The sequence below is a fragment of the Anguilla rostrata genome, chromosome 19 (assembly GCF_018555375.3).
Source record: "Anguilla rostrata isolate EN2019 chromosome 19, ASM1855537v3, whole genome shotgun sequence".
NCBI classification, from domain to species: Eukaryota; Metazoa; Chordata; class Actinopteri; order Anguilliformes; family Anguillidae; genus Anguilla; species Anguilla rostrata.
In genome coordinates, this window is record NC_057951.1 from 8,303,166 (window position 1) to 8,317,578 (window position 14,413).

The following is a 14,413-nucleotide window of genomic DNA, read 5'->3' on the forward strand; positions in this document are numbered from 1 at the left end:
CCGACAAAAAACGTGGGCCTGGGGGGCTTGTGTCTCCGGGCAAATACTTTAACAGCTGTAACAGAAATGCAAGCTCAAATTGGTTCGTTGAGACCAGCAGCAGCTTATCTCATCCGTGTTAGCTAGTGGTCCTAAAAAAGTTTGTATTGGTGAGCACATGTACAGGCTGGCTGTCTAGACTCAGGATTTATCACGACGCTCAGAGAACACAGAGATTTACATCTCCCCCATGATCCTGGCATTTCCCCGAGTTTCGCATTGATATGCTCCCCGGCACGCCGGACTGCCAGTAAATGCACTGGCCCGCTGACGCACGTATGCGATGTAAATCACAGGCAGAGCCGAAATGGCTCCCAGTCCGAGCATGAGGCCACACCGCCATTACTGTAAGTGGTAGATGGATATTGCATCATGCGGTGCGAAATTGGTTCTAGAGGCATGTCATACTTTATGCTCACTTTTTTTTTTTTCCCAGAACGGCTTAATTCATCTGAATTCAGGTGACGCATGGAAACAAATTCCTGTGGCAACAATTTCCCCTTCAGAACACCCCCCCCCCCCCCGGCACCCTGGTGCCACCTGCTATTTTAAATCCCATAATCCAACTTTTATTTCGGTGAGGGAGGACAGGATTGGACTGATCCAAATGACAAATTTGTTATACTGCATAGGGGGGTGAAAGCGATCGTCTCTGTCATCTGAGTGAGTTTGGAGGTCGGAGGTCGAAGGTCACAAGGTAACAGCGCGCAGTCGACACCAAAGTGCCTTTGCAGGGCTCAATGCTCCAGCCGAACCGGTCGGGGGGGTTGGCTGGGTAGAAAGTGAGTGTCGCTCCTCTCCAAAAAACCACGCTCCCCTGCCCGGGAAAAGGTGAGCACTCTGCAGCCAGCTACTGCAGCAGCTGAAGCCGCCTCAGCGCACAGTGGAACATTCTGGAACGACTGTTGGATTTAGAGTCCTTATCCCGGCTAGAACCGGTGTCCAGAATCACAAGGCCATCACCCCGCCCACTGCGCGTGTGGACAAAGAAACAGCATCTCACAAAAACACTCTCACAGCACTGTCAGGGTCGCGGAACTTGGAGGATCACTTTGTCACCTTCTTATAAATAAATCGCAGAATAATACTGAATCTAACAGAAATCTGTCTGCTTCTGAGAAAATGCAAAAAAAAAAACAGTCCCAGTTCGGTTGCCACGGTGAGCACAGCCATCTGGAGGATTTACTGCTTACAGTTTATGGCACCCGGTCCACTTAACTAATTATATTTGTTCAAAACTACTTTCTCTTCCTCTCTGCCAAATTAGTGGCATTTGCGCTGCGGGGGTGGGGGAGGGCGAGGGGGGGGGTAAGGCTTGGCCGTGGGCCTGCTCCAATAAATCCGCCTGCTGCCTCTGAGATTTTGAGGCCCCCGCTCGATTTCTATTTCGGGGAATCTTTATTTAAAGGTGTTTTTGCATGGTGACTGTGCCCTGTGGATGTCCCGTCTCGTTCCAGAAACCCCCCCACCCCACCCCCCCGCCCCTAACTGCCAGGGAGCCCCGAATTCACCCAGGTGTTTCCGCCTGACTTAATCAGCATCCGGAACCTTCCGTACGGGCGCGGAGGGAGCAGCGCAGCGCTAACAAGCGGAGGGGCGGAGGAGCGGGTCTGTATTCGCCAGCTCCTCCCCGGTGGCCGGCCTCGGGTTCGACTCCAGCGCTACCTACCGCTCATTTATTATCCCCCGTGGACCAATGTCAAGCTTTTTCTTCACTTTTTTTTTTGTGTGAGTCACGTTGAGTCCGTGTTGTCCTAAATAAATGAATGCGGCAAAAGTTCTTCTTCTTCTGCTGTGCCAGATTCACCCCCCCCCCCCCGACTCTCCATCTCTCTTATCTCCTAAAATAAATCATGTTGACAGAACTGGAATAAAAAACCGCAGAAGCACTCTGCAAAACCGCCGATAAGGGCTTGAACTGCTGAGCATCCAGCGGAGGTCAGCCAGCAACGGTGCGTAAAAGCACACCTGATTTCCTTACCCCTCCTCGGACGGCTAGACGCACTTCAAAACGCTTCATCTTTATCTGCGTGTTCAATAAACGGTCTGAAAGAAGGTTTTGTCTGTCTGACAACCTGTCTACTTTTCTGCTTGGTGAATTAAACATTTCTGTAGTTCGTTCAGAGAAGGTACCATTAAGGACAGGACACACAGGACAGCTCGTTCAGGGCAGATTGCTGAATGGAGCACTGTAGCTCTCAATCTTCTGCCATATTTATTTTGAGAGGGCCTCCACGTTAAACCTGTCACCTGGCTCGGTTTGGCTTCTGCCCTTTCTCCGTCAGTCAATGGTCTGGTGATTTCCAGACCTGGGTCAAATATGTATTTGTTTTGGATTCAAATACTTTTCTGTGCTCTGTTGATCTTGCCTGGTGTATTTGAGCCTGCCAAGGCGGGGTTTGTTTGCACTTTTTCAGTATTTCATCTGTTCCAATACACCAGACAAGATCAGTAGAGCGTAGAAAAGTAGACACAGGTCTGGTGATTCCCAATCTGATAGTGGGTAAAAATCATGACGTTCTCCTGCTAACCTGCGCTTGGTTGTACGTGTTTTTTCGATGGCGAGCGGCGAGAACCGGACGACGCTACGCGCTCGGCGGCGGCGGCGGCGGCGGCGGCACTCACGGTCGATCATGGTGACCACGCTGTCCTCGGCGGCCTCGCTGGTCATGCTGTCGGAGATGACCTTGACGGCGACGGTGTAGCGGCGGTGCGGCTCCAGCTGGGCGATGAGGTAGCCGGTGCTGTCGCGGCCCGTGCGCCGCGAGTACACCAGCGTGCGCGGGTCCCGCCGCAGGCACTCGATGGTGTACGAGTCGAAGTCCGACTCCGGCGGGCTCCAGGAGCACGAGATGGCCGTCGAGCTCTGCGGCCGGCAGTGGATGTGCTGGATGCGCTCGGGCTCTGAGAGAAAAGGGGGACGGGGGGGAAACGGGAGGAGTTAGGGGCTGTCAATCAAGAGCCAGGTGGGCGGAGCCAAAGTACACCGTGGCGTAATGTCACTAATCGCTCTAGTCTAGAAGAGCCACCTGCTGTCAATCACAGCAAGGGGGAGTTGGTGTTGCTACTCGCCCTAATTTATGAGGAGAACAAGAGGCACAGCTATCAGACTGGGACAAGGGAACAAGCCAGCAAATGCAGAAACTTTCCAAACATTTTTGGGGCAACTATGTATTGCTCATTTACAAAACAGTTGGCCTCAGAAAGACGGCACATTTCAGATGGGTCAGTTCAGAATATTTTTGGTATCGCCTTCTGAGATTACGGTCTAAAACCAAAGAGAATGACCTGGTTGATTATGATTACCCTCACTGAATTTGATTCGACTAACACCATTAGCATCGGCCAATGGCGGCTTCCGCAATGTCAACGAATAGCCTTTCCACGGTGGACAGCGCAATGCAGGCCTCCCAAGAGATCCAGCCATGGATGACACAACCTTTTCAGTTATGAGCAAAGCCTTTTCATTGCATTGACTCTCGACTGCCAGGGCGGCCATATTGAAGCCGTGATGTACGACCTTCATAAATGCGCAGCCGTGCGTCAGCAAAAAAATCACGAAAAAAAAAACCCTTCCTCCGTTAGAACTGCGTTCCAACTCTTCGGCTTGCAACTGGAATTAAAATACATCCGACTGGATGACTCACACGCAATTTCATTTAATTAAATTTCAGTCTTCGGGCCAAGAGGAAGCGAGCGAGAACGTTGATGCGGGAGAGTTAAAAATGGCCGCCCTGGCTTTTTTCAAGCTGTTCTCTCCGAGCCGCGGGATAATCAATCTGTCATCTGCATGTTGCGCGGATGTAAAATATGCAGCGTTGATGAAGGCCATGGGAAATGGAGTCCTAAGGACGGGCGACGTGTTCGCAAAAGCGAAAAATAGCCACGGCGCACGTGTCAAACCGCTTCTCCTTAAGAGTGTTGAGTGGAAAAGAGCTTATCGAGGATTTGCACTGTATGCTTCTGTTTGCGTTTACCAAGGGATCTATTTTGGGCAGTAATATCACGATTTAAAAAAAAATAAAAAATCAATGATATGAACAAAAAAATTGAAGCAGAAAGCACAGACCACTTTGGTTCCTACAGGCAGGTCCATAAACTTTTCCAGGGGTGGACAGATGGACAGCTCGCCCCCAGTAGACCCCTTCATCACAGGGGTCCACAAAAACCAAAGAAACCAGGTGAGGTTTCTGTGTAATCAACTGCTTCAGTTGATCAATGAAGCACTGAGTAACAACAAAAAACCAGCAGACTCTGCGGCTCTCCAGAACCTGGGCTGGCCACCCCTGGCGTAGGCCTTCATTAATGATTGTGGTCAGTGGAAGGAAAAACTGGATCATTTATAAAACCAAAACTGTCCAACGCACTTAATCGCAACATTCTTCAAATGGATTAATTGGCTGTCACATCAGTGAAATTATTTTCCCCCGTATGCCGTCTCTGTCCTTTGTGCTGAAAAGCATTTGTTTCGCCCCGAGATTTTCAAATGCGTACCCAAAGCACGTATACCTATAGACGCACAGGCGTCTACCCAAAAATAAGTATTTTATGGAAACCGTAAGTCTGGTGGAAAAAAAAGTAAGAAAGACAAGAGAATGGAAAAACTGAATTTCAATTATATTTATTCTCTGATGCCCTCTGTCTCTCTAAGATCCTCCAGTCTTCCTGATGAATAAACCATGAGTCGTTTTCCATTATGTTTCCAGTGCATTGTGTGTATGGCTGCGCTACACGCTTAGCTCTGTCTATAACGAAGCCATTCTGCCGCTGCGGGCTCAGAGGCAGGTATGGAATATCAATAACTCCCCACAATTTGGCAAACAAGCCGACGGCGGAAGACTACAACATTTTAACTAAAAAGTACCGAGACCCCCGCCCCCCCAACCCCACCCCGCACACCCAGTCGCTCTTTTATTCAAACTCACCCTGTGCCACCGGACGCCCGCGCCCCTTTTTCCCCGAATAGCCAATCGTCGCCGAGCAATGTGATTAGGGGGGCCAATCGGTTGTCGGAGCTGTTACGAGTGTTTATTTCTGGAACGCACAACGGCCGGAGTTTCATCGGATCACCGCGGCCCTGAGCTGATTCGTTACCGCGCGACGGAGCGGCCGGACCGCCAGCTGTCAATCACACCGCCACTCCGCCGCGCGGAGCGCTGATCCACACCACCAGCCTCGCCCCCACTGACGGCCAGTTACTGCCCTCTGCTGACCGTTTGGAGCAACAGCCACACAAGACAGGTGAACCGCCATGTAAGTAATGATTCTAATACAGTTCTGTGCTTCGGTATTATATTTTTGCACACCCCTTTAGCAGTTAGCAGGAAGTTGCTGTGCTGCTTGGGTGTACCTACTGACATACTCTTCCAGCCCTGCTACTGTTCTGCTTCACGACCTGCTGCGGGTTCATTTGAATTTGGAATGTGAAATAAATGTGTTTTTATATCACCTTCGCCAACAAGATTACTTTCCTATTTGCCCTGGGACGCTGAATGCTGCAGCTGATTTATGTGCAGCTGGGCACATAAAAAAATACACAAAGTTCACTTCCAAATGGCCCTAAGATCACCCATCCACACCATTCATTAAAATGGACCAAATCTCCAAACTCCGATCGAATTGAAACGGCTAGAACTGAGCCCACGCCCCCCCATCCCCGCGGGCTCCACCTACTTGTCCTGATGCTCTGGCTGATTGGCAGGCTGTAGGCGGGCTCCCCGGCCCCGGCCCCGGCCCCGCCCCCGCTGACGGTGCGGACGCTGAAGCGGTACAGGCGGCCGGGGTACAGGCCGCGCAGCGTGCGGGTGCTGGAGCCGGGGGCTTGGTACGGGTCGAAGACGGACAGCGGGTCCCGCGGCGCCCACTCCAGGGCGAAGTCGTCGTAGTCGGTGCCCGCCGGCGCCGTCCAGGTGATCTCCAGCGACGTGTTCGTCACCCCGCCGAACGACACTGAGGTGGGAGGCTTGGGAGCTGTGTGACACGGGGGAGGGGAGGAGAGAGAGAGAGAGAGAGAGAGAGATTTTGAGATTTAAAAACCCTTTTATTGGGACATTGTTTAACCACAGAAATTACTGTACTTCAAAACAAAAATAATATACAAGCAACATAAAGAGAAAAACAATTAACAAACTAACCACAGGCAGAAAAGAGAGAAATAGCTAGTGAAAAGAGAGAGAGAGGGAGAGAGAGATATTCAGCGTGATAGGCATGTTTTTCCATCATAAAGGTGTATGAGTTTTTTTTATGGTGTTATACATTATAATTCACTGTGTTTGCCAAAGTGTGTGTTCTATGGTGCTATACATATATTATAATTCACCGTGTGCATCAAAGTTTTTCTGATTGGGGTAGACTCATAGCTATAGCTAGTTTAACTTGCTTTTGCAGAGGGGCGGGTGGGTTGTGGGTTTTAAACGAGGTGGTCGGAGTGAAGCGGCGGCGCCGGTCGAGCTCACCGGTCCTCCCGGCGACGGTGGCGGCGTTGACCAGCTCGCCGCTGCGCGTGAGCACCACGGCGGTGTACAGCCGCCCCGGCACCAGGCCCGGGAACGCGTGCTCCGTCTGCTCCGCCCCCAGCTGCCCCTCGGCCTGCTGGGAGCCGTCCGGGTTCCGGAGCGACACCAGGTACCCGCCCACCTCGCCCGGCGCCCGCTCCCAGCTCAGCCACAGCCTGTCGCTATGGTTACGGTTCTGCGCCGACAACCCGGTCACCGGAGCGGGAACTACCAGAGACACAGGAAAACCACCGGCACTATTATTAATACTTCACCACTGTTATTATCAATATCTTATCACTGTTATTATGCAATATCACTACTTTCCCCACTGTTATTATGCATTATTATCAATATCTTATCATTGTTATTATGCAATATCACTACTTTCCCCACTGTTATTATGCATCATTTTCAATATTTTTCACAATTCTTATTATGCATTGTTATTTCTTTGTCAATATTATTGCCCATTATTACAATGTCTTAATCATTATCGTTATGCATTATTATAAAAATCTGCATTCCTCTCTTCTGAGTATATATAATGCAGGATCATTTCCATAATGACAGAGATTGAAAATACATGTATTACACATCTGTACATGATGTCTTTCATTACATTGTTCAATTCTGTAGAAGGATAGGCTTGGATAATGTGATTATCACAAAGATAATATTTATGAAGATCGAAAAATGTTCAAGAAATAAACTTCCGATTGAAAAAAGTCTAAACCTGCCAACCATACATAATTAATAAATATCCAGACACAACATCCTGAACACTGTTATGTATAATATGAATAATTTACAAGTGAAAAAATTGAGAGTTATTCCACATTATTAAAGGACAGCATAAATAAATAAAAGGAAATGATGCATGAGATTTATTTGCATTTAGATTGTACCTGCTCGGCTATGAAATTGCATATTGTACATTGTAGCTCAACAATGCAGCGAAAAACCAATATCTCACATTCGATAAGCAACTGCCGACTGCCGTTTCCCCCCAATTTTTATTTCTACGACTTTGAAAAGAAAAGAAAAAGAACTTTCTATTAGCTTCAAAGTCATGCAGAGTGAACTGTGAACTAAAAACACACTCACAAGAACCTGAGAGAGGTCTCTGTGGAATTCAGTTCAGGTGTTCAACTGGGAAGCAAAGCCTTTAAAGGGACAGTTCACATTTACGGACCCAGATCCACTGAGTTTATTACCTCAAACACTACAATAAATTGGGGTGCATGTTGGGCTCAAGCCCTCCTAATTTGAGTACGCGTACCTCATTGTCTGTAAGCCATTATCTTTTCTTTTTAGCCAAATAACATGAATTTAAAGTGTATTTATGCAAGCGAATAAACACACAAGAAAGTGTTTAAGTTTGGTTTATTGATAATGTGTTTATTAATTACCATGGAAAAAAAACTGTAAAACTAAAGGTAGTGAAAACCGGACAAAAACCCCTTGAATGAGTTAAACAGCTGTCAGGTGGTGATTCTAAGGCCCTATTAAATCAGTGCTATTTGGCTAACAAAGCTAATGGCTCAAATTAGGAGGGCTTGAGCCCAATTTATTTCATAACTCAAAGCACCCAGGTCTAAAAAAATGCGAACCGTCCCTTTAAGCCTGGCGTGATTGACAGACCACCCAACCCCCCGCCCCCCCCACCCCCACCTGTGCGGGCCCAGACGGAGGAGTCGTTGGTCTGCTCCCCGCTGCGGGTCAGGACCACGGCCTTGTACAGGGTCCCCGGCTGCAGGTCGCTGAAGAGGCAGTCGCGGTCGCCGCGCTGGCCGTGCTGGCGGTCCTGCAGCGTCTCGTCCGCGCTGTACAGGTAGATGTCGAACGCCTCGAACTCCCCCTCCGGGGCGGCCCAGCCGAACGACAGGCTCCTGGTGCCGTTGGCTTTGATGGACAGGCCACTGACCGCTGCTGGACCTGGGGGTACACACACACGCACACACACACACACAAAGAAAAGTGATTAATCTTCAACACACACTCATCATCATACAATCTCGTATAATTCTGTGTTTAACTGCTGCTATTCTGCTAGATTAAGCCTATTCTTCAGAGGCAGGACAGAGAGAATTTACAGATAAATCAAAATGGTGGCTGTGTAGCATCCATTGTGTGGATCGTATGATCATATGCTCTTCTGTGAAAAGTGAAGAGGGCGTATTGCGTGTTCTGTGCAGTGTGTAAAGCTCATATAAAGGGGGTATTGCGTGTTCTGTGCAGTGTGTAAAGCTCATATAAAGGGCGTATTGTGTGTTCTGTGCAGTGTGTAAAGCTCATATAAAGGGTGTATTGCGTGTTCTGTGCAGTGTGTAAAGCTCATATAAAGGGCGTATTGTGTGTTCTGTGCAGTGTGTAAAGCTCATATAAAGGGTGTATTGCGTGTTCTGTGCAGTGTGTAAAGCTCATATAAAGGGCGTATTGCGTGTTCTGTGCAGTGTGTAAAGCTCATATGAAGGGCGTATTACGTGTTCTTCCTTCGGCGACGGCCGCCTCGCTCTGTATCCCGCCGCTGACGGTGTGCACCTGCAGCCGGTACTTCTTCCCAGCGGTCAGGCGGTCGAAGCGGTGCTGGGCGGCGCCCGCGGGCTGGGACCCGTTGGCCACCAGGGCGCCCCGCTCGTCCAGGAGGCGGAGGCTGTAGCCGTCGGCGACGCCGGCCCCGGCCCGCCAGGTGGCCAGCAGGCTGCAGGTGGTGTGCTTGTTGTCCACCTGCAGTCCCGTGACGGAGGAGGGCACTGGGGAGAGAGAGGAGCGACGGCAGCCAGTTTGGACCGGTTCACACACACACCGACACGTTTCAATCCCATAATGCAAAGCGTTCTGTGCTCTGTTTGTAGCTGTTCCTCTTTTATGGTTGATATCCTCCTACAGATCCAACAGTATACAATATGTCATATATTTTTTCATGGGGCCCCAAATCCCTCTTGGTACCCCAGCAGCATGTGTTTCTTCTTCTCTTGTTTGCACAAACACACGCGCACATACACACTCACACACACACACACACACACTCTCCCTGCCCTCACCAGTCCTCCCGCTGGCCGTGTTGTTGTTGACCAGGCCCCCGCTGATGGACTGCACCGTGACATCATACTGCTGGCCCGGCTGAAGGTTCTGGAAGCCCTGCTCGTGGACGTGTTTGGGGACGGGGCGGGTGTCCAGCAGGCGGGCCCCCAGGGACAGAGAGACCGAGTAGCTGTCCACGTCCCCCTGGCCCGGGGCCCAGTTGATCTTCAGGCTGGTGCCCTGCCCGTTGTTGCTCACGTGGATGTTTTTCACCTTACTGGGCACTAGAGGGAGATAGAAGCCAACATTAGATGGAGAGGAAGGCATGTGAAGTAAAATGGCTTCTTTGATTAATTGCCTTGGATCATAGATACAGCCTAGTTTCTACTCCAGGAGGTTATGCACATTCTGTCTTTGAAGAAAGCAGTTGGGAGTTTCGCTGACTCAGTGCACTCTGAAAAATCTTTAACTTTATTCAGCAAAATCCATCATTATCAAAGGGATGTGTACTGTGCACTTCCACAAATGCCATTAGCGTCACTACTGTAACACTGGCAATTTGGAATCAATACTCCTATTCAATAAGGAAACTATATATAGAGGTATAAATGTACAGCACTTATTCTCGGCTAGCAATAAAAGAGGAATGGCATATGAATTTAAAATGACTCACAGAGCTAATGTTACACATTCTGCACTGCCGTAATTCCTGCTTTGCCACTCGCTCAGAAACAAAGGCACATTTTTTAGTTCTTTAAGGACCAAAGTTCCTAACTGTACCCTAAAAGTACAATTATGTTTTATTCAGGAACTAATAAAAACCTTTTACGAGAAAAAAAGGTGCAAATGAATTACAGTATGCATTGCAGGCTAGGGATACAATTGTATGTACTGCACCTATAGGGTACCACCTCAAGGTGGCACGACTGCACCGAAGCATTGAACCAAAAAACCCCCCGAAATGTAACCATCCCACCCCTGTCCCCGGGGCCCCACTGACCGGTCCGGCCCTCGATGAACTGGGCCCTCTGGTTGGGCCCGCTGAAGGTGGACACCACCACCTTGTAGAGGCGGCCGGGCGTGAGGTTGGCCAGGCTGCACTCCCCGGCCGCGTGGCTCAGGGTGACGGGCGGGAACACCTTCATGTCGCTGAAGAGCAGCTGCACCTCGTAGTGGTCCACGTCGCCCGGGGCCGCCGCCCACGTCACCCGCAGGACCTCCGTCCCGCTCTCGGCCAGGGACAGGTTCCTCACGGTGGCAGGGACTGCGGGACACGCAGGGGCATCACATTGCACACGACATTACATTACATCACAGAGGCATTAAGTGGCATTACATTACTGACACTCAAAAAACACTTTTATCCAGAGTGACTTACACAGCTTTTGAATTTTTTTTAAAACGTATTTTCTTTTATGTAGTACCCATTACACACTGAGGCAATTCAGGTTAAATACCTTGCTCAAAAGTACAACAGTGTCTTACCTGAAGGCCAAACCTGCAAACTTTTGGTTACAAGCCCAGTTATCAAATCATTAAACCACACGACAGAGACGCCACACTAACACATCCAGGCCTTCTGAAACATCTTTTTTCCTCGTTTAAAGTTCACAAGTTCAAAAAGGAACAATTTAAATAAAGTTTTCCACTCACACGTCCGCCCGTCCGTGGACACGCTGGCCTCGTACTGGCCGCTCCAGGTGCTGATGATGACGGAGTACAGCCGGCCGGGCACCAGGGAGGTGAAGACGCACTCGCTCTGGGACTTGGGCACCGTCTTGTTCTGCTGGAAGACGTTGTTGTGCTTGATGGCCACCTGGTAGAAGTCGAAGTCTCCGGCCGCGTGGCGCCAGTACACCTTCAGGTAGTCGTCTCGGGCTGAGTGGATCGCCGTGGGGTTCTGCACGCTGGAGGGTTCTGGGAAATGGGGAGGAGCCAGATGTAATTCCCTCCCTCTTTATCAAGAAGTCCTTTTTCAACCAGTCACACACCATGTTATATACTGTCATAATGCTTGTGCAGTTGGCCCTGAAGTTTAAAAAATATTCAGCTAAAGTAAGTGTGCGCTTTAGTAACACTGTTGAACAAATATTGTTAGAAACAAAAAATGAAGGACTGCTAGCTAATTGATTGAGTATATGAAGTAACAGCAAGCATGGGAGTGTACCAGTGGCAGCCAAGAGAAGCTTCTACGTTAGTGGCATTTGGGAGGGGCAAACAGTATTCACATATAATACGTAGAGTTGCGTTTTGACCAATCAGCTGCTGTGTTACTGGGGAGCAGGGGAGACGGGGGGGACCTACGGGTGCGCTCCTGCACCACGGTGTGGTTCTCGTAGCTGCCGCTGCGCGAGGCGATGGAGATGTCGTAGAGGCGCCCGGACACCAGCGAGCTGAAGACGCACTCGGGGCTGGCCTTGGACACGGCCAGCGTGTGCACCGTCCGCTCCCGGTACCGCAGGCTCACCAGGTAGCTGTCCACGTCGCCCGCCGCCGGGCGCCAGGACACGCTCAGGAAGTCCATGCGCCCGTTGTTGCTGACCGTCACCTCGCCTACGGCCGCGGGCACTGAGGGGGGGGGGACAGGGGGCAACACATAATGAGATTGGGGGGTTTAAGGGGCGGCAAAATCCCTATTCACACTCTTGCTCCTGCAATTGTACACAGTACACAAGAAGGCACAGCCAAGTGCACTGCAATGAGTTCCTCAGTGATCAACAACTTAATCTGCTTACAATCTGCTATATGATTAATAAAACGTGACAACAAATGATCATTTTGACACAGAAGTAGAGAAGTTATCAGTATGCTGGAGGGCAGTATATCTAATTTTCCCTGATTCCCAAATGAGAGAAAAAAGGACCCAGGAGCTGTAGCAATACAGAAAAATATGTCTTTGTCCCAGACATTACAGAGGGCACTGTTGCTCAAAATAGCCAAGAGTCCTGCAGGAAAATAACAATCCTCTCAGGAAGTCTTTGAAGAAAGACCTTGACTTTTTTTGTTGTGCATACAGAGCTTCCTGAACATTCCTGAAATTCCTGTCAAATTGGAAAACAATATTTATCGCTGTAGCGATCTTGCCCTCAATTCCCAGGACAATGGCTCCAGACTTGTTAGTTTTTCTCATATATGGAAATGTACCTGTTCACATGCAGAGTTACGTAACAGATCTTATACAAGATGTGATGTACGACTCCGAGGTATTTTAAATTTTTTATAATTACAATAAAATTTTTATATTTGGGCTATGAAAGCTCTGCTATTCAAATACCAGCAATTGCAGTTTGATCACTATGGGTCTACCACTAAGACGGAGATCAATCAAATTGGCTCCACCAATAACAATTATCAATTCATGGCAACAGGGATACGAAGATAACTTAAAGTACAAAGACATTTCAGAAGAGTTTGTCCAACATAAAACGCAGTTTGAACCCTTACGGTCTGACCAGCTTGGCACAGGCCCGCGTCAGTGTCGCCATGACGACGGCGCAGGTGCCTCGTACCTGTGCGTCCCTCGGCGACGGTCTGGCGGGAGGCGAGGCTGCCGCTGACGGTGGTCACCACCACCCTGTAGAGGGCGCCGGGCTTGAGCGAGTGGAAGTGGTAGGCGGCGGTGACGTTCGGGACGCTCTCGTTCTTGATGACGATGCTGTCGTGCACCAGCAGGAGGCGGTAGGAGTCCACGTCGCCCGCGGCGCGCTCCCAGCTGGTCTGCAGGCTGTCCGTGCGGCCCTGGTTACTCACGCGCAGGTTCTTCACCTCAGCGGGAACTGCACACGCGCGCGCGCACACACACACACACACACACACACACACACGCACACACACGCACACACACACACACACACACACGCACACGCGCACACACACGCACACACACACACACGCACGCGCGCGCACACACACACACACACAAACACACACACACACACCCTTAATCAATCTGTGCTTTCAAAGACAGAAAAGCACCCGAAAGACCACACCAAAGAAAAGTTGGTGTTTGGACGTGATAAATCTCTGTAAAATGACTTAAATCGGTATCCCTGGATATGGATGCTGTCCCTGCGTCAGTTGTTTCAGCCCCCAATCCCCATCATAACCACGTTTAGCAGAAAGCGGAATCTGACCTAGGATCAGTTTCCAACGGCATGCAAAATATGGACTTTTCAAAATTCAAGCATTTTAAATAAGCCTAAGAATTGTAACGTGATTTAGAATTTTCATGCGACTCTCAATTCAAATTTGATTCGATTTTGTTTTACTGTGAAGGGTAATCCGACAGGCAAACGCGGCGGACGGCTCACCCGTCCTCCCCGTCACGGAGGCGGAGCTGCTGAGGTCCCCGCTGTTGGTGGCGACCAGGATGGAGTACTGGCGCCCGGGCACGAGCACGTTGAAGGTGCACTCCCTCATGTCCCGGGACAGGTGGCGCTCGGCCACGGTGGCCCCGCCCTGCTGCAGCAGCACCGTCTGGTTGTCCCGCTCGGACCAGGCCTGGTTCCACATGGCGCTCAGCGACGTTTCGTCCGCGTGGCGGATGTGCAGCTGCTGGACCGGCCGGGGGGCTGAGGGAGAGAGGAGGAGGGGGAGGAGGAGGGGGAAGAGGAGGAGGTGAAACATCACTAAATATCAGCAGAGCAGACAGCACCCCCTGTCACCATATTATGAGCAGTCATCCACTGATTGGAGCAGCTGCATGCTGACATCATCCACGTCACGTCCTTCAAACACCACAAAACAGAACCCAAATGAGCCACTGTTAGTTATTCTGAAAGGACCCCTGGAACAGCATGTTTCATATCCGACAAGTGCTCATATCCATGGCAACAGGGCATACTCAGGCCATA

The 14,413-nt window shown here is 50.0% G+C and overlaps 1 protein-coding gene across 5 annotated transcripts in view; it reads right to left on the minus strand.

Moving 5' to 3' along the window:
• Nucleotides 1–14,413, minus strand: part of ptprb (protein tyrosine phosphatase receptor type b) — a 49,390-nt gene that overhangs the window by 15,374 nt on the left and 19,603 nt on the right. For all 5 annotated transcript variants that reach the window (XM_064318676.1, XM_064318675.1, XM_064318674.1 and 2 more), the window contains 11 exons: nt 13,871–14,131; nt 13,070–13,336; nt 11,865–12,128; nt 11,214–11,477; nt 10,561–10,824; nt 9,581–9,844; nt 9,020–9,289; nt 8,208–8,471; nt 6,495–6,761; nt 5,713–6,009; nt 2,665–2,943 (listed from right to left, as the gene is read on the minus strand). In XM_064318676.1, coding sequence (XP_064174746.1) covers nt 2,665–2,943; nt 5,713–6,009; nt 6,495–6,761; nt 8,208–8,471; nt 9,020–9,289; nt 9,581–9,844; nt 10,561–10,824; nt 11,214–11,477; nt 11,865–12,128; nt 13,070–13,336; nt 13,871–14,131 — 2,961 coding nt within the window. The remainder of the gene's footprint in view (nt 1–2,664; nt 2,944–5,712; nt 6,010–6,494; nt 6,762–8,207; nt 8,472–9,019; nt 9,290–9,580; nt 9,845–10,560; nt 10,825–11,213; nt 11,478–11,864; nt 12,129–13,069; nt 13,337–13,870; nt 14,132–14,413) is intronic.